At 42.0% G+C, this 26,064-nt stretch overlaps 1 protein-coding gene across 1 annotated transcript in view; it reads right to left on the reverse strand.

Moving 5' to 3' along the window:
- LOC144309487 (intermembrane lipid transfer protein VPS13D-like) overlaps positions 1-26,064 on the reverse strand; it is a 95,980-nt gene that overhangs the window by 863 nt on the left and 69,053 nt on the right. Inside the window, exons 31-42 of the mRNA XM_077890578.1 lie at positions 23,859-24,124; positions 22,374-22,507; positions 18,764-18,919; positions 17,381-17,588; positions 16,797-16,871; positions 14,077-14,283; positions 12,722-12,811; positions 10,267-10,407; positions 7,435-7,557; positions 5,020-5,094; positions 1,124-1,229; positions 6-81 (exon numbers count right to left, since the gene is read on the reverse strand). Of these exons, the coding sequence (XP_077746704.1) occupies positions 6-81; positions 1,124-1,229; positions 5,020-5,094; positions 7,435-7,557; positions 10,267-10,407; positions 12,722-12,811; positions 14,077-14,283; positions 16,797-16,871; positions 17,381-17,588; positions 18,764-18,919; positions 22,374-22,507; positions 23,859-24,124 (1,657 nt within the window). The remainder of the gene's footprint in view (positions 1-5; positions 82-1,123; positions 1,230-5,019; positions 5,095-7,434; positions 7,558-10,266; positions 10,408-12,721; positions 12,812-14,076; positions 14,284-16,796; positions 16,872-17,380; positions 17,589-18,763; positions 18,920-22,373; positions 22,508-23,858; positions 24,125-26,064) is intronic.

Here is a 26,064-nt window from a genome sequence, read left to right on the forward strand (position 1 = left end):
CTAACATTGTGAGCATCATCAAGAAATGTTCCATTCCCTTCTGGGACGAGCCCTGGACTCCCACTGTGGGACAGCGCAGCCCTGGAACCAAATCACACAACACCAGCTTGGCCGTCTTTCTCTCTCAACTCCCTCTCACCCGGAGCTCCATGCTGGGGGTGCAGAAGCCCCTCCTGGACCTCAATCCCCATCAGAAGCCCAGGGAGCCTGGCTACCAGGATGACCTAAGAGGTAACTGCAGTCATCTCTGGGACAATCACAGCCTCAGTAAAGCTTGAGAAACAGCTGAAAGCTAACACTGCTCCACCACTTACTCCAGCAAGCGAGTGAGTCCAGTACATATCGGGACGTAAATACAGGTAAACACAGTCAGGAGTTTTAAAAAGTAGTTTTTAAGTTACTATCTGGAATGTAACAGACCTAAACTGCTTTAAAAAAAAAAAAACAAACACCTCCTCAGGGGCATTACCATACTTAGTGGAAGCAGGAGAAATGTGGCTTCAAATTGGCCAATTCTGTTATTTACTTCATGCACCTCTCATTCCCTAAACTGGAAAGATCAGCATGTACCCCGAGGGTAGAGCCAAGGTCTAGGCAGGCAGGCAGCTGATAGAGAACATCCTCACTAGGCCCAGGTAAATGCTCTTTTGTTCTCCAAACTCCACCCACTTCCATCTGCCATGAACTGTTTTAGGTTTGAAGATAATTCTTGGTGAGGATAATATGGGAGGTGTTTTCAAAGCTGTCTTGGAAGAAAAGTGCAGGATGTTTGGTTTAACTACCACATACAGCTTCTTTTAAAAGGGGGTAGTGGTGAGAACGGAGGAGAAAAGATGGGATGACTTTTCCTTCCCACTTCCTACTCACATCCTTAATTTGCTTGACTTTTAGCTTAAACATAATGTGACCCCAGGGTCAGGGTCATAATTGGGACATTTCAGACTTGAGATCTACTTCTCTGGCTGCAGATTCCACCTCTGTCATAAATTTCAACAAGACGGCAAGTTATTAATTCAACTATAATCCTAAGAGCTTCTTGAAGGGGCCCACCTTGTGCTGGGCTGGCACTCAGGAGCCTTTGGTGGCAGAGACGGCTCAGGGTGACCTATTCGGCGTGCCTTACCTGGTGGGTGTGGTGGTCAGGGTGGCAAACCACAAAGTGCAGCCCGTGTGGTTCCTCAGAGCAAAAGGGACGAATGGTTGCCGGCGCTTGGGGGTCTTCACCTCTGCTACAGGCAAACAGAGGAAGGCTGTTAGCACAGGCCTCTCCGTGCGTGGCAGAGACCCTCCCCAGACCCACGCGCAGTGCCCCGACTGCCTCTCCTGCAGAGGGGCGGATGGTGGCGGCCACAGACACGGCGCCGCCACAGGTGTCAGTGGGACATATGGGATCTCCAAGTTGTCTGCTGTCTGCTACATGGTGGCGGTCCCTGCACCAGCTAGCTGTGATGTGGGACTACTCCCAGCCCCCAATCCTCCCACGATTCTAGTGAACCTTACCTCAGGAGAGCTAACCTCAACCAGGCCCTAACTGGCTGCTATCAGCAGAGGGAGATGGACCCCCACAAGCCCCGAGGAATATATTCTCAGCGAGTGACCCCAACCATAGCAAGATACAGTGCACATACACACTCACACTTTGTCCAAAACGCCTGCCCGTTAACAGCCTCCCTTTCCATAAAAGCTATACTTCTGTCATGTTATGCATATTTTAACAAAAGAAAGAACACGTTTTTCAGGAACACGTGGTGGGCTCAGTGGTTGAGCATCTGCCTTCAGCCCAGGGCGTGATCCTGGAATCCTAGGATCCCCGCAGGGAGCCTGCTCCTCTCTGCCTGTGTCTCTGCATCTCTCATTCTGTGTCTCTCATAAATAAATAATAAAATCTTTAAAAAACCACTCTTTTTTATTCTCTTAAACTAATACTTTCTTCCCCTTCCCTGGAGGATCAGAAGTATAGTATCCAAAAACTTTTTAAATGAAATTTTAAGCTCATTTTTTAACATAGATACCACCACTGTCTGCTACTAGGTAGGAACTAGGGCTTCTACAAAAGGGGCATAAAGTAGGGTTTCTTTTCATAAAATCGCTTCTAATCAGGGAAACTGGAAAGAAACACTGACTGATCCAAAACTGCAAGTAACCAAATCCCAGAGACCTGACTATAACCATTCTAAGAAAACAGAGAAGCAAGAGACCATGCGGCCAGAAATGGGTTTCCAGCATCCAGGCTGCCTTGAGATCCTTCTGCCGGCACCACTGCCCGGCCATGAGGTATGACACGGCTCCTCTTACCAAGGTCCCGTGGGTCGGTGGGTCACACTGAGAGCAGGTGGAGACAGAACCCCAAAGGCACCGGCCATGCGCTCACGCCTCACGGGCACCACCCACAAACTGTGCGCCCAGCTTTAAAGCGCAAGGACAGGCTGAGCAACACCGGGACCCAGTGGTCCACAGCCATGCAAAATGACATCTAAAGGTGACCACAACTGCCCGACGAGAACTCTAGAGCAAAATTAAACACACCTTACAGGTCCACATGTTTCCTGTCAGCAAAACAAGAAGGTAAACTGCAACAGACCCTGCCTTCTCCCACCGCCAGAATAAGGCCTGGGCCAGGACCATAAAAGTCAGGAACTGGCTTTTAAAAAGTAATCACTTTCTTTTCTTCTCCTTTGTGCCTCCTAAAGTTTTCAGAAGCTAGTACTATAAATGCTGCAAAAACAAGCAATTTCAAGCTAAGGCAAGTTCTGTTTTGCTAAGGACAATGGCTCAAGGGAATCTGAGAAATGGTGATCCGATAAAACAAACATGTGATCTGCAGGGTGTCCCTACAATTCTGTGGTTAGTCTTTAGAGATACCCCACATACTTCCGATGATAATCTCCTAGAACATCTCATGGAAAACCACCTAGAATAGACCCATTTCTCATGCCAATGACTTCACTTGGTTCGCAAGGTTGGCTTTTAAAAAAAAAAAATGACATCAAGTACAAAATCAAGGAGTAGCTGTGAGGCTGGTGACAAGAGCAGAGGGGGAGTAAAAGATTTAAGAGCTGTCTGCAGGGTAAACAGGGCTTATTGTGCCACCTTGAAAGGCACCTCCCTCTCCAGGAGTGCATGAGAAAGCTGCTTTATTACAGCAGATAAAGGACCCAGGAGGAAAAGAAGCCAGATGTGCTTTCATATCCCACTGTGAGCCAGACTGTAAGTTTCCATTTGCAAATTAGATTTAAAAAGAACAGGTGGCAAATTGCTTTGATCACACTGCAATACAGGAGAAAGTGCTAGGCGTCCATATAAAGACAGTCACAAGTATGTCACTCTGGAATGAAGCAGCCGGGGTCAGCACACTGCTTAGGTCCCCAAGCTTCGTGGGTTGATCACACCCACCAGCACAGACCGCAGCAGCGCGCGCCTCTGAGAATAACTAACATGCAGTGCTCACGAATCCAAACCCGACACCAGGGGACAAATCCGACATCTCCCACACTGGAGCCCGAGTCAACTGCATACTTGTCTTTGGCACAGCACCAGGGAACAACATTCCCAAGTCCATCCAAGAGAGCAGTATTCCCTGGTGGCCCCAGAAAATCTGCCTCTAGTGAGCAGACCTCATTCCTTGATAGGCCAAGAGAATAGAGGGCTCCTCAAGTCCAACTTGGGTTTCAGACAGCTGAGGGAATTGCTACCCTGCTGGGCTGGTTTCACAGAGCAATGTGGCCCTTATAAACAGTGCAGGTCTCCACGCCATGTAAGCGTCCAGTCTATCAGAAAGGACCTGGTTTGTAAATCATAAGAAACAGATTAAAGTCCCAGGCCTGCTACCAGCTGGTCATGTGAACAAAGGCAAATTACTCCGTCTCCCTCATCAGGAAGGCGCCCAGGCTACTTAGCCTGAAAGATTAAATAACAGATGCAGAAAAGCTGAGCGTCTAAATCTATTAATAAATGAAGATGGGATCACAGGCTTCCTTTGTGAACCCTCCCCCTCCACATCCATCTTGGTAAAACCTTGCAGGAAAGACCCTTGTACTGCCTCCATGTATGAACATCCCTGTTCCAAACTCCTGGTAGAGGAAGCTCAAACGGTCTTTTTTACACAATATATCATGACCCTGGCAGGACCTGGTGTTTGCCAAGTACAGACATAAATCATTCCGATTAAATCACACTCCTTCAAACAAGTGAAGGAATGAACATCGTGGGATTCCCATTCCTGGAGGTTTAAGGTGTTCTCTATCATATTGACTTCTTAGTCAAATTCTTGGAAACTTAAAGGGTCAGAGACAGAAATGAGGCACATTTCATTTCCTATCTCTGAAGCACTTCAATTTATAGCTAAAGAAACCAAGGTTTGTGTCTTTGCAAATATTTACTGGTAAATTTTTTCTTAGCTCAATTCCTGGTCACGGCAGCTTCTACTCCACAGAGCCCCTTGCATCGCTGTAAGAATAAATGTTCACTAAGGATTCTATAAACAAAGACCTGCAGCACTGCCTGAGGGAGGGTGGCTTTCCTCCATTTTCTTATTTTTCAAAAAGAGAAATCACCCCAGACACTGGGTATTTCTGCACCATATACCATGGAGTTGATTCCACAGCGTGGAGAGTTAGGAGAGAGGGAAGACGCACATCACCTGCTCCTGATAAAAGGTGTCACTCTATTCATCAGTCTGAAGTGGTCTTCCTTGCTATTAAAGCAGAGTACTAGATCCCTGGGTGGCGCAGCGGTTTGGCGCCTGCCTTTGGCCCAGGGCGCGATCCTGGAGACCCGGGATCAAATCCCACGTCAGGCTCCCGGTGCATGGAGCGTGCTTCTCCCTCTGCCTATGTCTCTGCCTCTCTCTCTCTCTATGTGACTATCATAAATAAATAAAATAAAATAAATTAAAAAAAAAATAAAGCAGAGTACTCAAACCTGGGATATCCCATTCAGCTCCCATTCACAGAAATTTAGTGTACAAGGCAGTTCTTCAAATAGGAAAATAAAACAAGCCCTCGCTTGGCTATACTGTACCTCTAGCATAGATCTGGTGCTCTAGGTTAGTCAGACTGGCTGTACTCCTAGTTCTAAGGTAGACAAGGGGGAGGCCTGGTAGACAGGAAAGACAAAGTTAGAGGGTAAGAATAAATAAAGCGAATAAGAAGACCCACTTCCAAAACATAAGCACAAAAAGAGTACATTATAAAAATAGCGAGCATCATGCAGTTACAGGATCGTTCCCTTCACTGATTGCTAAGAGCTAAGAAAGTATTGACAAAGTGAGCAAGATATTTTTATGCTGGCTTTTACTGTGGAGGATGTGTCACAGTAGCATGCTCCTGTTTTTCTGGACTAGGGAAAGAAAACATCGTCAAGATTCTCTTTAACAGAAATGACAAGCCTTTTGAGGACTTTTCACTTAAAGTATGTATGCTCTTAAATGGCATGGAAAAGTTACCAAGACCGACCAGCACAGACGAGGGTGGCAGTGGCTCCATCCCAATTTGGAAAGGCAGTGGCAGCAGAATGCTAATCCCCCAGAGGTTTCGAAATTTCAAGGGAAAGAGTCAATGTGCATTCCAAGTTTAAACAGTCTCCACCAAGGGGTTACCTCATAGTATTACTTAGATTATAAATTAAACATGGAAGTTTTTAGAACACTTACATTTGGTATTTCCATTAAATGTCCTTTGAGTACAAAACTACTGAACTTTCTAAGGTGCTGTGCCACCCAGCGGTTGAACGTCTGCCTCCGGCTCAGGGCGTGACCCTGGGTCCTGGGATAGAGTCCCACATCGGGCTCCCTGCAGGGAGCCTGCCTCTCAAAAAAAAAAAAAAGAATCTCTCTTTCAAGGGATCATTTTGAAGCTGGCCTGAATGAAATGCACAAATTTGTGGGGACTGTAACTAAATGTTCATCAACAGGAACTGAAAGATGTGATCGGTTCAACAAGGTGCAAGTCTACTGACTTTCGAAACAAATTCCCCACAGTTAATTTAGTAGACCTGTTAAAAGAATACAATCTCATCTGTCACATGTGGTGTTGCCCAGGAACATTCAACAGGAAAGGAGATTTGGAAATTCAGGTATATTCACTTATGTCTAATTTAAAAGATATACCCCTGCAGCCTAGGTAACCATAAAAATCTATAGGTAAATAAAAATCCAGCTTTAATTTGGTATTGGCATTCAACACAGATAAGGCAGCTTATTAACTACAAAGAAAGAGGAGAAAATTTTTTTTTTTAAAGGTGGAGGGGTGGAGACAAAGAAAATCCTTCAGCAGAATCCTGAAGATTAGGCCTTCCTTATGTTTACACTGAGTCTGTATCTCAATCCCCTTGTATGCAACATACTCTCTAGGACACACTGCATATTACAAAGGTTATACAGAGTCTTCTGGGTAGACTGTACATTCTTTTAACACACAAATTGGGAAGGTTAGAGGAGGAGCCAGAATTGAAGCTGATGATATCTGAAAAGCCCTGGCTCCTGAGCAATGACCTGGAGACTCAGAAGCAACGGCCTGGGAATACAGAGAACAAACGTAGCTGACATTTCCTTGTCCTCCTTCTGGAAGTGCAAGGCAGACGGTCCACTTCTACACCCTGAGGACAGACGCACCAGTTCAAATACTTCATAAACTCAGAAAATCCATCTTCCCGTGACATGTTTGCAGACCAGAGGGAATATTTAAGCATTTGTGAGCTATGTGAAGTCCAGCCAAGACTCCCCAAAGAAACCACCCGGACAGAGCTAGGCTGAGTTGAATTTGGAGGACAATGGCTTGTGGAGAAATGAAGGGCCACATGGTTAGCCGCCACAGTACCCCCTGCTCTAAGGAAATCAGAGCTCCATGGTAGGGCATTAAATAAGGAAAGAAAACATCGTTAAGAGAGAACAAACGGACTGCTCATTCTTCAAAAGGCTGGGCATTCAATTCTTTTCTGCTTTATGAACAATACGGAGCCCTCCTTTTAACAATTTCTTCCATATGGGCTCCTGCCGGTCCTCCCTTCAAGAATATATCCACACTCTGCACCTCTAGATTTAGAAAGCTGAAAAGACAGTTTGTAATATCCAATCAGAAAGTCCAAATCAACTGGGAAGTTTTGCCAAGTTAAACACACCAACCAGTGGCTGATCTTGCTGTGTTTCAGAAGTACCAGCTCGTATGCAATGTTACTAGAATTTAGAAAACTATCGCAGATCTTTTCTCTCCCACAAAGGGGGAATTAGAGCCCATATTAAAAGTTCAGTACCTTGTGCCAGAAAAGTGTCTCCTGCAAAGATTAGAATAGAACTACACAAGACAGAATATCCTACAGGTTGCTTTTTGTTTTGTTTTGTTTTCACAGAAAATGATGATTCTATTTGGATTTCTCAATGAAACATGGCTGTGTTGGTCAACTGTGATTTAGTCAGACATTTGTAGAGAAAAATCTTACTTTGTCCAAAGCATGGAGGATCCACTGAAGAGCCCATCCAGTCTTCTGCTGAGGTTGAATCTATTTCCTTGTCCTGTTTACAGTAATCTGCCATCCACGATTCCTTGGTACTTACATACTGGTCTAGAAAGAATTCCCCAAAGATATTAAGAACGGAAATAGAAAAGATTGAGGGTTTGAGTCAAATAATTTCAATTCAGCAAAACAAGCTTTTGTTGAATGCCTTACTGCGTGCTCGGCTCTATGCTAGGTTCTCAGAAAGTCTGTCCCCTGGAGAACTCATGCTCCACTGAAAGAAATCAATGTTAGCCAAACAACTATCACCACAAAACCATAAAGTGGAAGGAGCTAAAATAAAGACATAAATAAAATTCTACGGGAGCACAGAACAGGGGAAGATTTATTCTGCTTTGACAGAAGTGGGAGAGTCCACACCAAGGTCCACGGGAATCTTCCGAGATATGGGGACTTTTGTTCTGGGTCGAGAGGAATGAGCAGAGGTTAGAGATCAAAAGTTTACCAATGGGATTAGGGATACGGGGACATTCCAGGCCAAGAGAACAGCATATGCAAAGATTTTAAAGACATGAAAGTACATAGCCCTTTTAGGGAACAATGAATAATGTAGTGTGACTCTGGCCCAACATACTGGGATAGGGACACAGCAAAGCAGTCTAGAAAAGGGAAGTAGTTTGTGAAGGGTTTGCTATGTTATGCTATGCTATGCTATGCTAAGGGGGCAGAGTTTCAAGACAGAAAAACCAGTGAGGAGGCTATTAAAGACTACCAATATCAGGGATCCCTGGGTGGCTCAGCGGTTTAGAGCCTGCTTTTGGACCAAGGTGTGATCTTGGAGTCCCATGATCGAGTCCCACATCCGGCTCCCTGCATGGAGCCTGCTTCTCCCTCTGCCTGTGTCTCTGCCTCTCTGTGTCTCTCATGAATAAATAAATAAAATCTTAAAAAAAAAAAAAAAAAAAAGACTACGAATATCTCAGGAAGCGGAAATCCAGTGGACAGTTCTCCAGGAGTGGTTCTACTATTTTTAGAAGGGAAATATAATGGGAAGGGCAGGTTAACAAAATAATTGATGCACCATCCCTGGAGAAAGACCTTTTCTACTAGTTAAGGTAAGATACTTTGTAGAACAAAACTTGTTGATCTCCAGTTTGCGGTTCCAATAGTTGGCTATATGTAAGACTTATTTAAACGCTAAGGGGTCACAGTAATATTTCTGGGTTTCAGCACAGCATTAGGAATAGGGAATTGGACGGGACACCTGGGGAGCTCAGCAGTTAAACGTCTACCTTTGGCTCAGGGCGTGATCTGGGATCCGGAATCAAGTCCCACATGGAGCCTGCTTCTCCCTCTGCCTGTGTCTCTGCCTCTCTCTCATGAATAAATAAACAAAATCTTTCAAAAAGAAAAAAGAAAGAAATAAGGAATTGGAGATTTTAAAAAAAAACAGCTTTACTACAGAAAAGAATGCCTTTTGGAAGACATTTTCTTTTTTTTTTTTTTTTTGGAAGACATTTTTAAATAGATGCTCATCAGAAATATCAATAAACCTCTTTTAAGGTCTTGTTTATTACAGCTTTCCAAAAAGCTATGCTAAACTTTATCTAAATTTCCAGATGAACACATTATATAAGAAATAACATAGTATCAAAATAATACAGTACAGAACGATCATGAGGTTAATTGGGCAAATTTAATGAATGAAATCCGTTAATGTCAAACAGTGGTTTTAAAACTTTGGAATCAGGGATCCCTGGGTGGCGCAGCGGTTTGGCGCCTGCCTTTGGCCCAGGGCGCGATCCTGGAGACCCAGGATCGAATCCCACGTCGGGCTCCCGGTGCATGGAGCCTGCTTCTCCCTCTGCCTGTGTCTCTGCCTGCCTCTCTCTCTCTCTCTCTCTCTCTCTCTGTGACTATCATAAATAAAAATTAAAAAAATAAAAAAAAATAAAACGAAAAAAAAAAATAAAACTTTGGAATCAATAAACTTACCATCTCATTTCACTATACGTTTTCTGCATCTTATTATGACACAAAATAAGCCAATGGATATCCTATGAGCCTCAATCACATCCACTAAAGAAAGTTCACAGATTTGCAGTAGTGTTATCACTCAGATAACCCAGTATTACCAAAAATCAGACCATGTAGATCAATGATTCAAATAGAGTGGGTTTTCACAGCAAAGGCAGGCAACACCTGACTGTTATGAGAATGTTACTTTTCTCTTAGATGATATAAATACAAGCACAGAGTGGTTCCGACTCACTACAGTGAATCCAGGAATGTACGTTTCAGTGTTTTCAAAAAACATTAAGAACACACACCATTAGCTTGGCAACCCTTCAACCCAGTGATTTTCAGAGTCAGGTCAACATGATGACTTGATAGGAAATAGTACAGGCAATTTATCCTACTGTAAAGACAAGGTCAAAATTATACCTTTTAAGAATTATTCTGTGTAGGAGTAGCCTGAAAGAAGGGAATCTATACTCACTTCTCAGATATTTAAGAAAAACCTGTGACCAAGCATCATCAGGGAGAAGATTCATCCCAAACAGAGAGAGAGTTATGTTTCCCAACAGTCTCAGCTCTTGGTTGATCACTAACAGCATTAATACAAGATGCCAACTCTGGAGCAATGGGATGAAAAGAACCATGAGCTAGGCTGGGGTTTATCAGGAGAGCAGCCCCGGTGAATGGGTGATGTCCAATGTGGGCTCAGATATCTGCTAAACCAGGGTCAACAGTCTTCTAGACAAAAGACTGCAGTACAGAAAGGTATCAGTCTTCTAGACACAACTTTCCACTCACCAATCAGTACAGAAGTGATGTTGATATCCAAGCGGGGTTTGGCCTTGGCTTCCAGCTTCAGTCGGGGAGGGTGGAGGCGACTAGCTGCCTGTTGTTGCCAGGATACAGAGCATGGCCATGGCTCGATAAATGGCTCCCAGCCTACAAGAACACAGGAAGGAAGACATCTGTTAGGCAGATATCAAGAGTTTAGAGGGGAACGCTGTTCACAAATGCTCAGCAAGGACAAACTCTGGCTTAATAGCTTTCTATTTCCAACGTGATTCACAGCGAAAGCACCATCTTTAGCTACAGGTCACCCCACAGATGTCTGTGCTGTCTAGAGGATGTGAGTGGAAGGACAGACACATGCCCCAGGGTCTCCAAGGTGGGAGGAAGAAAGGCACAGAGGATATATACCCTCGCTATTAAAGAGCAGGGAGGACCTGCTTTTGATCCACTCAAAATAGAAAAAGGAGTCTCAGACTCAGGATGGAAAAGTGCTCTCAGTGGCTGAAGTAACCATTAAATTCCATTAAATTTGATTCTCCTGCTTATGTTAAGAACCCACTGGTTGAATAAATAGGTAGAGCATAATTGGAAATTCATTCACTTAAGTTTTTCAAGTTTCTAATCTTCAAATATCCTGTGTACAAAAAAGAATGAAAACAACACATATGTATGGTTTAAAGAATAAAATTACTACAAGCACTCATGTAGCCACTATTCAGCTTAAGAAATAGAAAATCCTTAGTTCCTCTGAAGTCCCTGAGTGCCACTCTCCCATGTCAGCTCCCTTCCCACCAACCCTCTTCCACCCAACTCCAAGTAAACATTAGTTTGGAGTTTTATTCATTTCCTTGCTCTTTTTTTATAGTTTTACCACACAGATACATGCGTGTCTCCAGAACATAGTGGTGAGTCTGTCCTATGGGGGATCTTTATGTAAATGGAATCCTGCCATACATGTTCTTCTGCAAGTTTCTTTTTTTTTTTCTTCTGCAAGTTTCTATTTTTGCCCGACCACGTGCCTCTGAGACTCACTCGTATCGCTGCCACATAGCTGTGGCACATTTATTTTCCCCAGTGAATTGTAATCTGCTTATGACCACACCACAATCTGTATTCATTCTACTTCTGTGAAATATTCCCTTGAGCCTACAGATTTATAGCTATAGGAAGAATACTACCACGGGGGCTTGGGATCCTCTGGGGTACAGACCTAGAAGTATACTGCTGGGCTGTGGAGTATGCTTATACTTAACCCTGCTGCACATCAGATTGTTTTCCAAAGTGCTTGTACCAACTTACAGTTCTAATGGCAAGCAGTTAGAGTTCTGTGGCTCATAGTAGAGTCACACTTAATTTCTGCCAGCGTGCTAGGTGAGAAAAATGGTACCTCTCCATGGTTTTAAAGACTCAACTTTTCAAGACAGTTCATTTTTAAGTTTTCTAACTATAATACTCCATCAGTCACAGATCAGCCTCTTGACCAACAGAAATCCAACCCAATATGTAGCAATAAGTAGATACATTCGTCCCTTCGCACTACTTGACCTTTAGTGACCTAAAAGTGTTCATAGGACTTTAAAAGTAAGATTTGCTCTGGGAAAATGAATGATTCTCAGAAAAATGGCTTCCATATGCCCCATAAGAGTCTCCCTCAACTAGTAAGACTTCGGTCAGTATTCTCAAGTTAAACATGTTCAACAGTTAAAAAAATGCTAACTAACATACACTCTAGAACCATCTGCAGCAGCACAACTGATGACACTTCATTCTCCACTGAAATCAGAGGGAGCAGTCACTCTGGGGTCTAAGCCTCAGGCCGTATGGCTCTATTCTGTCCACACCTACTAAGAAATATCTTAAGGCAAAGTTCACACTCAAACTGCTCAGCCCTGGTTTATGATGCCTCCTGAATGTCCGTGTGTATGGGCCCTTACCTTGATCCTTCCAGTGGAAGGAAAGAAACCTGAAAACGTTTTTGCATTATTATCCAGATTCCATAATCACCTGCTCTGATCAACTGTATTTTGCTTGAGCGAGTAGGGCATGGCAGGTTGTACATTATCACTGATTCAGTATGCTTTTAATGAAACAGGTCCAGCAAGGAGGAAGGAGGCTTGAAGTTTAAAATGCTTATGGGCAGAAATCTCCCTTGAAATTTAGCTTCTGTCAGGGCCAAATGATTCTTTGCTCCTGAGCAATCTCATGTTCTAGAATGACCCAAACTCTAGCACTGAAAAGAACTAACTAGGAAAACTTGTTTTTAAATAACTCAGTTGCAACATATCAGATATGTTAGGGGAAAAAAAAATCTGTATCTTTTGTGCCTATGCAGTCACTTGTGTTTCACCTTTCCCTGCCTGGCCCCGCCTCCCTCCCCTCATGCAAAATTTATGTAGAGGTAGACCCAGGCAAATAATTAAAGTGTGGGTTTTAAATCCCACGATCACTTATGTTAGGTACTGACCTGACAGGGCACGGTTGTAATAATCTCCGGAGAGGGTGAAGTGGGCGTACCCTTCAGGGCTAGTTCTTACATGCTGCAGAAAAGTCAGACCTGCAAAGGAAGCATATGTTATAGCAGCTGCCAGGCAAGAACAACCAGAACTTTCTTTCTTGGATTAAGTCTCAGCAAAGAGACAGACACTAATCCTACCTGATACTAATGACCTCATAGGAAAGCACACAAAATTTTGATATTTTGTTCATCATGGGTTTTCTCCATGAACTGTGATTTAAAAAAAAAAAAAAAACAAAACAACACTGTGTTAAAGTGTTATTTGTCTTCATTCCTGAGTCTCTTGGCACCCCTTTCCATGTCGTGCCTGAGGCAAAGGCCTCCTCTGCCTCCTTCCCTTCCCAGCCCAGCCCCGGCACCCAGGCACCTCGGTGCATCTGAAGTGTGCAGGAACATAAAAAAACATATTTTGCCCTGAATATCTGAAAATCAGGAGGCAGGCTGGTAAGAGCAGTTATGTCCTGAGGAATATTAGCTCAAAATTTTAAGGTTACCATAGAAAAATAAGAAGTAATTATTCCCTGCAGAAGACACTCGGGCAAAATTCCAGCTATTACTCTCAATCAAGTGGCCCTTGTGGGGCTTGAAGCACAGGGAACAGGAAGCTTCTCCCGTGGACAGAAGGTCAAACTTAATCCCCAGGACAGATCTTTCCTTGAAGTAAAAAGAGGCCAGCAAGGTTGAAAAAGTGGAAAATTGAAAGTGAACCCAGTGGTGAGATTTCCTGTACTCTCCACAGAAGCCCCATCTAACACTGCCTGTGATGACATGGCTGAGGGAGAGGTCCTCGTCCTCTTGCCCCACTACTGACGGACGGCTCTCAGGGCCCTTACGGACAGCTCTCTGAGGTGAACAGTCTAAGATTCTGTGCACTTCCTTTTCAAACATAGAGCAGAGCATTTTCTGAGCTTATCTTTTAAACACCTCTAATAACAGGACTCATTACAGTCTTTAGATACATACAAAGATAAACAAAAAGGAGACATCAGGAATTATTTAGCTAGAGCTGTTAATATAACAGAAATTTCATCAATGACAATGTCTATTATTTCCAAACTGGAGGCTGAAGGCCACATATGGCAAATACATAGACATTTCTTTAAAATACAAATAATGAAAAACATATGTAAAACAATTAACTAAATTTCACCCATAGTACTACTAAGTGGGGAGCATGAACATCACACACACACACACACACCCAAAAGAAAAATGAAAAAGAAGAAAAAGAAGACGGGCCCCCAAATAACTCGGCAATAACCGCAAATCTTCAAGATGAATGTGAACATTCGGAAAACACTCACGGGAAAAGGTGAGCTCAGCCAGAGGGACGTCACAATCCATGCAGTCGTCGATGAAGCAGATGCACACGCTTTCGGCTTTCACCTCCACTCCAGAAATGAGCCGCGCCGCCATAGGCCCCTGGCTCTCGCGGCCACTCGTACCCAGAGAAAGAGATTTCAGAGGTTCGGCATTCTTAAACAACCAACTTGCCGCCTTTTTCAGTTGGCCTTCAAGAAAATTTAAAGGTGATCAGTTCAGCCAGTTTTTACAGACACTGAAGCAGCTCATAGGGGAAATAAAGTGTTAAGGGACCTACTGGACAGCCCAAGAGAACCCTGCTCCCAGATGTACTCTTAAACTTAAAAAAGAAGAAAAAACCTGGCATCATATAGGAAGTCTACTTCTAAGCAAAAAGAATGAAGACCCCTTGCACACACATTCCACTCAAGTTCACCATCCTTCATGATTTAGTTCAAAATGCCTCCAGGAGCCATCCCTCCACTAGTATGACATCTGACGAAGGAGAGGAGAGGAGAAGATAGGGTCCAAATTCTAGATGTCACTGAGTAGGGAAGTATGTAATTGTTGCTGTGTAGTTTTGTACTTTGTACGTACTGATGTGCTACTTTGTGACTGTTCTCAAATGTCTTAATCTGTACATACTTCCTCTTCTCAACTGGTCACAAATTCCTTGAGAACAGACAGCAATGAGAAGTGCATGTGTGTAATATACAACAGTTAAAATAATAGTCCCCTGAACACTACCAGACTGCTAAAGCTAAAAAAGCAAAGGAAAACAATGCAATCCCATATTTATAAATTACCAGAATCCAGTGCACCGCACAGGGGTAAATGGTTAAGGGCACAGGCTCTAGAGAAAGATGGTGTGGCTTCTGATTCCAGCACCTAGAAGATGTTGGATCTTGAGCAATTTACACAGTGCCTCTATGCCTGACAGCATGCACTCACAGGGCTGCCACAAGGAGGAAACAGACAAGTACAAGTAAAGTTCTCCTACAAGCAGAGCCTGGAACATATAGAGGCTCTACTAACTTTAGTTCTTGTTATCATTTTTGTGACTAATGGAATGACTTAAGAAGTACTAAAGAAATAAAAATTAACAAAAACCATAAAAGCTCTTAGAAATTAAAAAGAAATGTTGTGTTAAAGAGATAAAAGAATAGAAAATGTAAACACCATGGGGTATTGAGATAATTAAACTAACAGTGACACCTAGGTAAAAACAAAGCTAAGGAATGCAAGATAACTAGATCCGCCTTTCTTTTTTTCCAGAAGGAAAAAGGTAATAGTTAATGTGAACAACTGTGTGATAGGACTAGTATTTTCACACATAACTGGTTAGAGTTTGACCTGGTACAACATTTTAGAAGATCTGCCAAGTTGAGTAAAAAGTCTAAAAAATCTATCTATACCCTTTGAGCCAATATTTATACTACTAGGTCTGGCCATCAAGGAAATTTTTTTTTTTTTAATACTTTATTTATTCATGAGAAACACAGAGAGAGAGAGAGGCAGAGACACAGGCAGAGGGAGAAGCAGGCTCCATGCAGGGAGCCTGACGTGGGACTCAATCCTGGGTCTTCAGGATCAGGCCCTGGGCCAAAGGTGGCGCTAAACCACTGAGCCACCAGGCTGCCCTCCACCAAGGAAATTCTAAAAGATACAGACAGAAGTTCGTACCAGAAAATATTTGTTACAGAATAGTGTATAATATTTAATGAATGAAAAACAAAGAATAGTTAAATCATTAGGTCAATATAAAACAATTCAGTATTTATAAACAATTTTAACGACATGGGAAGACTCTGGTATTGTAATTATAATTCAACAAAATTGTACTGTAAAAGAGGTTATAAAATTGTATTTGCAGTATAATCTGCCAACATACACACAATATTATATGTACATGTGTCTTTATATGTATGGATTTACATAGTATGTAAAGAGGTAGAGAAATGTACATGCAAGCGCAGACTAGAAATGACACAGCTTTTGCTCTATCTTCCTGTTTTAAGAGAAAGGGCAATATGGAGGGAGGAGGAAAGGGGGTACTCTGCAGCAGAGAGAACAGCGGCAGACTTGGCTTTCAGCCCATCTTAGCCTCTCACTAATGGGGGATCTCAGATCAGTTTACTTAACCTATGTGCGCCAGTTTCCTTACCTGGAGCTGGGACAATAATGCCCACCTTTAAGGGCTACAAAGATTCAATCAGGAAACTCAGGCTGAGGCATATGGGAGCTCAGTGGGCACAACTACCAGTATCACCACCACTACCACTACCCCCGAACACTGGCTAACAGCATAAAGCACCTGCTGTGTGCCAGGCACTTTGCCTAAGTGCTTTGTCTATAGTGCCTATTTATATCAAACCTCCAGGGGAAGTCCTCTCATTCTCTTTTTCCAGATAAGGAAGCACTGGTACAGAGAGGCTAAGTGACTTGCCCAAGTCACTAATAAGTAATCAAAAAGCAGCAAAGACCTGAACCCCAGCATCGGCCCCAGGGCCCCATTATCATCCACTATGAAATACCGCTGCTTGTTATTATGCCCAGTCCAAGATCATGTTCAGCCCACAGACAACCACAGAGGGCCTTCAAAACACAGTCCGGTTCTCAGTCAACTTGTGGGAGCGGGTTGGGTGGGGGTGGGGGCGGCATATGAGAAGCAAGCCTATCATCAAGATAGACAACAAGTCAAGGAAACCCTTGTGCAAATTACCTTGGCACACCAAAAGGGCTTTGCGACAATCATCCATGCTGAATCCCAGTTCCTGCAGTCTAGCCAGCTGTAACTCTAGAAAAAAACGTACATAATTTTTATAAGTAAGTTTACATAAGTTAGTCCACTGCGTAACTGAAGAAAAAAGAAAAGAAATTCAGAAACTGCTGGCTAAAACATTTCTCTAGACAAAAATGGGCTCCTATCTGGAGACATACCAAAGTGTACACTGAATTTTTTAAGAATCTTTTCCCAATACTGATTGTGTTTATAAAAGCTGAAAACTGAAATTTAGTGTTATTCACATTACACTGGCAGAAAACTCAAGTTTAAAACAACTTTAGCATTATTCATAGAACTCTGGAAGAAATGGTAAAAGGAAAACTAGTGTAGGCTAGAGCCATCAGTTTGGGGTGTTGTATTTGTTCTTAAATTTTTAAAAATTACAGCATCATACTTATAATTACACTTAATGACATACAATTATACTCTGAACAATTTAATTGTGCAAAAGAAAATCTTAACAGTTAACCAGAAGGGGAGCTATTAGGCAACCTGAGTAGGTTTCATAGTTCCACACCTACCCAAGACAGGATCTAAGGTATGTCTTGTCCCCTCTCTGATCTCTCCAGCTCTAGATGTGCCGGGAAGGTAACTGCTAACGGAGCTGGCCTCCAAGGCCACTGAGTCTGGCGCTGCAGCATTAGCTTGCTCTGGGATGGATTTTGCAATGGCAAGAAATAGCTGAACATCGTTGTAGGAGAGTCTGATATCCAGGGCTTGTAACTGAATCTAACAAAATTGAAAAGGCAGCAGTTTTTTCAAGTTGCATTCACTTTTACACCCATACCTCTTTCTTACGTGTATGTATAGTTCCCAATTCAAATTCTAGAAGTCCACAGACACTATATTCATTTTTTTCATTTTGAAGACTGAGAGGATCTTAAAATTAAGCACTAAGAGTCATGAAGTAAGACATCTCTACTATGAGGTCAAATGTTCACAAAGTTGCATCAAATAAAAAATAAAAAGCTAGAATATTTACTATAGCAATGAATATTTCAGTCAGATGATTTCCTTACAAGTATATTAATTACCAAAGCAGAGAATAAGAAAACGGCTCTAGAAGGAATGAGATCGCCTATTAGCATTCTGTGAATCCATTTTGCTTTGATTCATTTAATTTTTTTAAATCTCTGAAACCAACTGCCCACTCAACAAAAATTACCTCTTCTTTCTCCAAACATAACCATAAGTCAGTCCAGTGCCACACTAGTATTTCCCCAATCCTGTCTCCGACATTAGCAAGACACCAGCACAAGACCACTTAAAACTGGGGTGACTGGTGGAAAGTCTGGGGGTGGCACTTGGTTTATTACTTATTTTGTCCTTATAGATTAAAAAATCAACATAGCTTTTCTCTCTCTTTCAATCTCCCACAGTTCAAACGGATTAACTGTTCCTCCTCGGCCCAAGAATCCTTACAAATCCTTACACCTTCCTTGCTTGGCTTCACCTTCCCCGTCTTCACCTTGTGGCCTCCATACTGCCTACACACAACTTTGTTCTGGCAAGACCTCCTCTGTTTCATGTCAGCTGGGCCCCTTCCACCCGACTTAGCTACTTCCTAACATGGACTACTCTACCCCTGCGCACCTGTTCCCACATTGACATCCTGTCCCTCCGCTTAGACTCACTCTACCTTCGGTTATACCCACAATCCAAATTCCTCCCTATGTTGCATTCTGCGTTCTGTAAACTTTCACAGAACTTCAAGATTATATCAATCAACATGTCTTTTATTCTTCAGAAGACTGAAACAACTTTCTAGGACTGAGACAATGTTGTATTTCTTTTGCATTTGCTGAAGTGATGAAAATGTTGAGCTCAGCAGAGTAGGTAAGTCATTCAGGCACCGGGCAGTGTTTGAGAGTGTATCAATGTGTCTACACATTTTTCATCATTACCTCTAAGATCGGTGGGAAATCTTCACTATTGAATGCATCCATCAATCCTGAACTATTCTGATAAGAAGAATTCCCCACCAGTTCCACTTGAATTTGAACTGGATCAACAATTGAAAGAGCTGTATCATGTTCATTTCCTAGTCGGCACGAAAACACCTAGAGAATGAAATACAGTATAGGATAAATTAATGTTTGATTTAGAAGTCTAACTATCAGTAGAAAAAAAAAATCACTATCTTGGTAGCAATCAGCCCCGTATTATCAAAAGACCCATATAACTGATGAAATAAATACTGCCAAGAGGGAGGCTGGCATTCTTGCCTATGGCTAAGAGTGTGGACAGTGGTTCTCCCTACCCCCTCCATAAAAGATAGCTCACCGACACATGGCAAAAGGCTTAAAAATCTCACATCCTTTATTCAATAATCCTATTTCTTTCTATAAATTAGCCTATTTCTAATTTAATTTATGCAAAGTTTTCTAATTTAAACAATTTCTAATTCTAAATAATTTCTAATTTAAATAATGCAAAATACAGGGGGAAAATCACTTGTTATTTAATAGTTAATAAAAAATTTAAGATCAATCCAGGTTATATCATATCTATTCAATGGAATCTTTTGTAATCATTAAAGTGACAATTAAAAAGATCACATGGAATGTAGGACAGTTACAACATGGATCATGTGAACAAGCAGCCCCATCAAAATAATATTAGGCCATGACTTTAGGAAAAAGAAACACACCAAAATGTCAATAGAGATTCCAGACAAAGGGATGGGTAATTCTTCCCTCCCCTAATTCGATGTAATATAATTGTTACTTTCATAATTGAAAATAAATATATTAATTACTGAAGCTGGGTGACAGGTATATAGGGATTCATTATATTCATCTGTATATTTGTATATGTTTGAAATGTTCTACAATAAAAAGTTCAACAAGAAATATATTTATGGGGAGAGGAGAAGGGAGAAAAGACTCCCATTCTACAATCAAATTTTCATCGTACTTCAAGAATAGTACAAAAGACCAAAATCTATAAGGAACTTCTCAAACTCAAGACTCAAAAAACAAATAATCCAGTTAAGAAATGAGCAGAAGAATAGACATTTTCCCAAAGACGTCCAAATAGCTAACAGACAAATGAAAAGATGCTCAACATCACTCATCTATCAGGGAAATGCAAATCAAAACTGTGATACCAGATACTATCTCACACCTGTCAAAATGGCTAAAATTAACAATGCAACAAACAACAGGTATTGGTGAGGATGTAGAGAAAGGGGAACCCTCTTGCACTGTTGGTGGGAATGTAAAGTGGTACAGCCACTCTGGAGAACCGTATGGAGGTTCCTCAAGAAGTTAAAAATAGAACTACCCTACGATCCAGCAATTACACTAAGTATTTACCCGAAGGATAAAAAAACATAGATTCAAGGAGGTATTTGCACCCCGATGTTCATAGAAGCTTTATCAACAATAGCCAGGGGCACCTGTGTGGCTCAGTGGGTTGTGCAGCTGACTCTTGATTTCAGTTCAGGTCATGGTCTCCAGGTTCTGGGGTCGAAGCCCAAGTCAGGCTCCATGTTCAGCATGGAGTCTGTTTAAGGAGTCTCTCCCTCCCCCCTCACCCTTTCCCCTGCTCACCCTCTAAAATAAATAAATCTTAAAAACAAAAAATAGCCAAACAATGGAAAGCCTAAGTGTCCATCGACAGATGAATGGAATGGGGAAGATCTGGTATATATGTATATGCAATGGAATATTACTTGAGCCATCAAAAGAAGGAAGTCTTGCCATTTGCAATCACATGGATGCAGCTAGAATGTATTATGCTAACAGAAATAAGTCAATCAGAGAAAGACAAATACCTTATGATCTCACTCATATGTGGAATTTAAAAAACAAAACAGATGAACATATGGGGTGGGGGGTTAAAGAGAAAGGGAAACAAACCATAAGAGACTCTTAACAATGGAGAACTGAAGGTTGCAGAGGGAAGTGGGTAGGGGATGGGCTAGATGGGTGATGGGCATTAAGGAGGGCACATGTGATAAGCACTGAGTGCTCTATGTGAATGATGAACCACCAAATTCTACTCCTGAAACTAATATTGCACTGTATGCTACCTAGAATTTAAATAAAAGAGAGAGAAAAAAAAACCCTATACATTAGAAAGCATTCCTGTTGGTCTCCCTTGCTTTTTTCCCCTTTTTTGGAGGGTGGGAGCATTTTCCAGTGCTGTTGGAAAACATGTAAAACTAAGCTCCTATGCTATATTCAAAATCAACTCATTTGGCTTCCTTTATAAATTCTCCCCCAATGATGTACAAGAGGGATCTTAAAATTCAGATCCAATGGTGCTGCCTTAGAAACAAGAACTTCCAGGAATGTCAAATATTTTGCCTATAGTTTTTCTAAAACTTTAGAGCAAAAAAAGTTTCATTTTCTTTTTTGTTTCAGGGCCTTCTGCTACACAAAACCCAATTGTACCTGACAGTTCATTAATCAATCACCAACATTTTCCATTCAAAGCTGGTACTGGAGTGGTTTGCAAAGCAGATGAACTACAATTTCATGATCGACTCACATCACACCAGCACGTAAACCCTTCCTCTCAAACTAAGGTTTCTTTATATGGGAGAAACAAGTAATCAAGAAGTGAAATCTCTACAGGCTTTATTTAGCTATATCTGATGAAAAGGGGGGAAAAAAAAGTGCCATATGGCTGCTGACAGTGAAAATAAATTCTACTTCTGAAATACCACTGGAAAGAACGGGTTATGAAAAGTTCGATCATAAAGGGAAAGGAAATGATGAGTAACCTGGATGAAAGACTCTAATATTATAACAAGAGGAACATTAGTGGATATCAATGAATTAAGAACACTTGATAGAAATAATAATCTGCCTCATTTCTCCTTCCCTCTCCACAACCCCCAGCTTTAAAAGAAACAGAGCAGCTTATACTTAATATTGCATAATGTAATTTTCAGGCCACAAAGGCTACTCTAGTGCAAAGTATCTCCTTTATGAGATTAAATTAGAGCCTCAAGCAGCACTATTAGAGACTCACTCTGTTAGGTTATGCATGACTCTCTAGAGACATTCTTTTACAGATTAGATATTTCTAAAAGGACAATACATAAAATCCTTCACACCTCTTATAAACAAGTTTCCGTGACCACAAAGCCTTAGGTCTTCAGAGTCAACAACTTAACGTTGGGAAGGGGGCGTGGGAAAATGTGGACCACTTCCCTACCCTGACTAATTTGCCCAGGACTAGACCGGTTAAAGTTGATGGCACAGCAGGGGCCTGACACTGTAATGGGGACTAGAAGGGTCTCCCTGAACTTCTTAAGGAAGGGAAGATGTAAGAGAAAAAGGTTTAGGCTCTTGGTATGTTTACAGCCTGACACTGAGGGACTGAATTCACACATAAGGATAACCTGGTAGATCTGAAGACAAACAAAGAGGGGCGGGGCTGGAGTCTACCAATTCCATCAATTATTTCCCCTAATGAAAGCTAAAGAGGTAAAATTCTCTTCCAAATGCTTTTCTTTTAAGCCAATCGTTCAGTGTTTTGATTGACACATAGACTTCTTACCTCGATGCCAAACAAACTCCCTGAAAAGGGGCGATCAACAAATCGGGGCTTATAGGTGAGAACTGTGGTGCCTTTGAGAATAATGGCATTGGTATCGAAGCAGGACACATCTTCAACGACCACAAACTCCGTGCCTGGAAAGGACAGCATTGTCAACCAAGCCAAGGCTGGAGGCTGGAAAAAACAGGCTGTTGCAAATGAGGCAATGCATTTACTCTGGGGACATCAGCCAGCAAGATTTGTTCTCCAGGATGTTTGTCGACACTCTGCTTCACTGCCACCCTGAACAAATTCTCTATATCTGGCCGGGCACAGCTGAGCCAACAGAGCACTGTACACACAGAAAAGACTGGCATGCTGTTTCTCTTCTCTCTTTAGAATGTATGTATTTTTAAGCTACGTCTCCTGGGGGCCTATGAGATATTCAGAAGCCCAGGAAAGCATCCCTTCTCCAAGCAATGACCTGTTTTAAAATCCCCAGAAAGAGACACCTGGATGGCTCAGCGGTTGACCTCTGCTTTCAGCTCAGGGTATGATCCTGGAGTTCAGGGATCAAGTCCCACAATGGGCTCCCTGAGAGGAGCCTGCTTCTCCCTCTGCCTGTGTCTCTGCCTCTCTCTCTCTCTCTCTCTCTCTCTCTCATGAATAAATAAAATTTTAAAATCCCAGGAAGTAGATTCACATACTAATGTTAGTCGGGCAGTGGAAGGCACGACACATCTGCATAGCTGTTTAAGTTGTTTACAAAGAACATATACTAATTTAAAGTAGATTTTTTTGAAATTACTAAATGCAGACAGTTTTATACTCACCTGTACGTGGCATATTTCCTTTTCATTTTCATCAAAAACCATGTTTAGGCTGAACTTTTTTTTTTTTTTTAGTCTAACTTTTGAAAGCAAATCCATTTAAAGTGCACTGTGCTAGCCAGCTTCTTCCAAACCACTGAGCAGTAGTTGGGGTATATCACAAACACAATAGATACACAAATATATACAGATATACTAGGAGAGTTTGCTAGTTAACAAAAACTACAGTAAATCTGTTTATAAAGAACATATTCTTTCTGTAAAGAAAAAAATAATCCCCCCACTTATTTAACTTTAACACTGAGATCTTCACACATCAGATTTGCCAAAACTCAGTAAAGCATATCTGTTGGAGCCCTATAGATCAAACAGAAAATTGAAGCCAGATTTAACACTGAGGGAAAAGACCACTGGCCAGACGGTGCTCAAGCTGGGCATGTGCCATGGGCAAGCAGAGCGGAGGACCCAGAGCCCTGCAGCCTTGAGTGTGAGCCAGCAGTTCACACCAGAAAATGGAGATCAAGAACTGTGACACTTGCTGGTCCGTTGGTCTGTATGCAAATGTTTAAGTGCTCACACGAAAATACAGAGATGATAGAAGAGTCATCCTAATAAGACACATATCAGTCCTAACATTCAGACCGAGACTCAATGTCTCACATCTACATATGCTCACCTGTTACATTGACCTTGACTTCAAGGTGCCTTTCAGAGGACACGGGAAGAGAAGACCGCTTGGTAACTACTCCACTTTTCACAGTTTTGGGGACTACAGCAGATTCGCTGCTAGAGTTACGGTGGCGAGAAGGAGTAACATTAGTCTGTTTCTTAATATCACTGGGAGTGTGAAGAAAATCATGGACTAGCAGCAGCCAGTCAAATATGAGGAACACTCGCAGATTGTTGAGGACTACTGTAAAACACGAGGAATCCTTTGTAGATCTGCAAGGAAAAAGATATTTTAAAAAATAAGACAGGAAAGGAGAAAAGTATTTTACTAACTTGCACAGACAGGTGTTTTTCCACAATTTTTTAAATTGACCACTCTGAGTATCAATAAACTCTGAACACTGATTTAATAAGATATTCAATGTGTGTTTTCAAAAGCTAATCATATTTTTATGCTATAAGAAAGCAGTATAGTGACATGCAGCAGTTCACAACCAGGGATGATTTTGTTCCCCAGGAGACTTTTGGCAACGTCTGGAGACACATGTGACAGTCACAACATGGGGTGGGGGCATGGTTTGCTATGGGCATCTCGTGGGCAGAGGCCAGGGATGCTACTAAACATCCCGCAATGAACAGGACAGCCCCACAACAAGGAACTGTCTAACCTAAAACACCAACATTGCTGAGGCTGAGAAAACCTGGTGCAGTAGAAAGAGCACAGGCTTAAATCCAGTCACAAGTTGTGTTATCCTGCGTAAGCCACCTACCTTCTCTGAGCCTGTCTGCTCACTTAGAAAATGAACATTTTGCAAATACAAACACTGCAAAAAGTAAAGCACCAGGCATGTAACAGGCTTTTGTTTGGTAAATGTCGGTTGCCTTCCCTACAGGCTATTTCAAGAAGATCAGTGAAACATTCTCTCTCTGATATCTGGGATCACTTCTTTACCAACACCAAATGTACATACTAGTACTAATTCTCCAGCTGGACCTGACCAGAGAGCCCAGATCTTTTAGTCTGAGAAGGAAGAAAAATAAGATGATATTTATATGTGGGCATAAACCCAAGCACCTTGGAAGTAGAGCTGGGGGAGAGAGACAGACAATACTGGTTTTATAGTATTACTCCAAATTCTCTATTTGAGGTGAAAGCCCAAGGAGGACCCCAAACCTAGTCTCAAACCCTGGTGCGGCCTACCAGATTATGAGTAGGCAGAGATGGGTAGAGCAGAAGGGAAAGTGGGCTTGGGACACCTTTCTACAGTTTTCTGGGTTGAACTTTGTTCTGTGAGCCCAAAAGTGACTCTGGAGCTCCAGCTACTATTCATATATGGTTACCTCCCCTAAAAGGGGTTCCTATTCAGGAAAAGCTGATTCTGAGATGTTTTTAAGTCTGGCATCTCTAGTCTCTTGTTTCTCCTAAACCTGGCTCACTGCCTCTAGAAAAAGGGCATAAACGAAGCATGTCTCCCTCACACAAACACAGCATTTTTCACAGAAACACTTTACTCTTTTGTAATAGAGAAAAAATGTTGCCCTCAGTAAAATTTTTCCACCCCATTTCGAACATAGATCGTCAGAGTTATGCACTAACTGAAAAGTCAAAGTATGTCTGATACCCTTTTCTGGAAAATATTTCAAGCCTTTAAACACTGTGAAGTGATTTATATTTGACACACAAAATCCCAACAGAAGAGCAATTCTTCTTGAGACACAGAAAGCGTTCAAAAGTTCCAATCAAGAGAACATGTTAACCCCCTTTCACTCACAATAGTACCTCTGTTCACAAGAGCCAAGGTAAGACTTTACTATTTGACTCCAAGAAATTATACACCTTTGGTATATAAACAGAGTAACATTTCAAGGCTCCTTGTGTATTAAAAATATGATTGGTGTGACAACTAGCTGACAGATTAGGTCACTATATCAATAATAACATAGCAAATCCCCCCAAAAATTGTTTCTGCAGAAGGGCCAAATATATGGAAGGCTCCTGATCAGATAATTATCCTTAAACCAAAGAACCACAAATCACAGCCAGCTTAGCATCTGACCAAGGTCAGTCAGATCACCAGACATGCAGTGGCCACACCTGATGACTACCAGAAGGGGCATGGGCACTGCGATCAGCGGCCCCAGTGTGAGCCCTGATCCCTTCACTCACTCACCATGTGACCTTGAAGGGGGTACTCAATGCCCTCCTAGCTTCT

The sequence above is a fragment of the Canis aureus genome, unplaced genomic scaffold, assembly GCF_053574225.1.
Source record: "Canis aureus isolate CA01 unplaced genomic scaffold, VMU_Caureus_v.1.0 NW_027326424.1_RagTag, whole genome shotgun sequence".
NCBI lineage: Eukaryota > Metazoa > Chordata > Mammalia > Carnivora > Canidae > Canis > Canis aureus.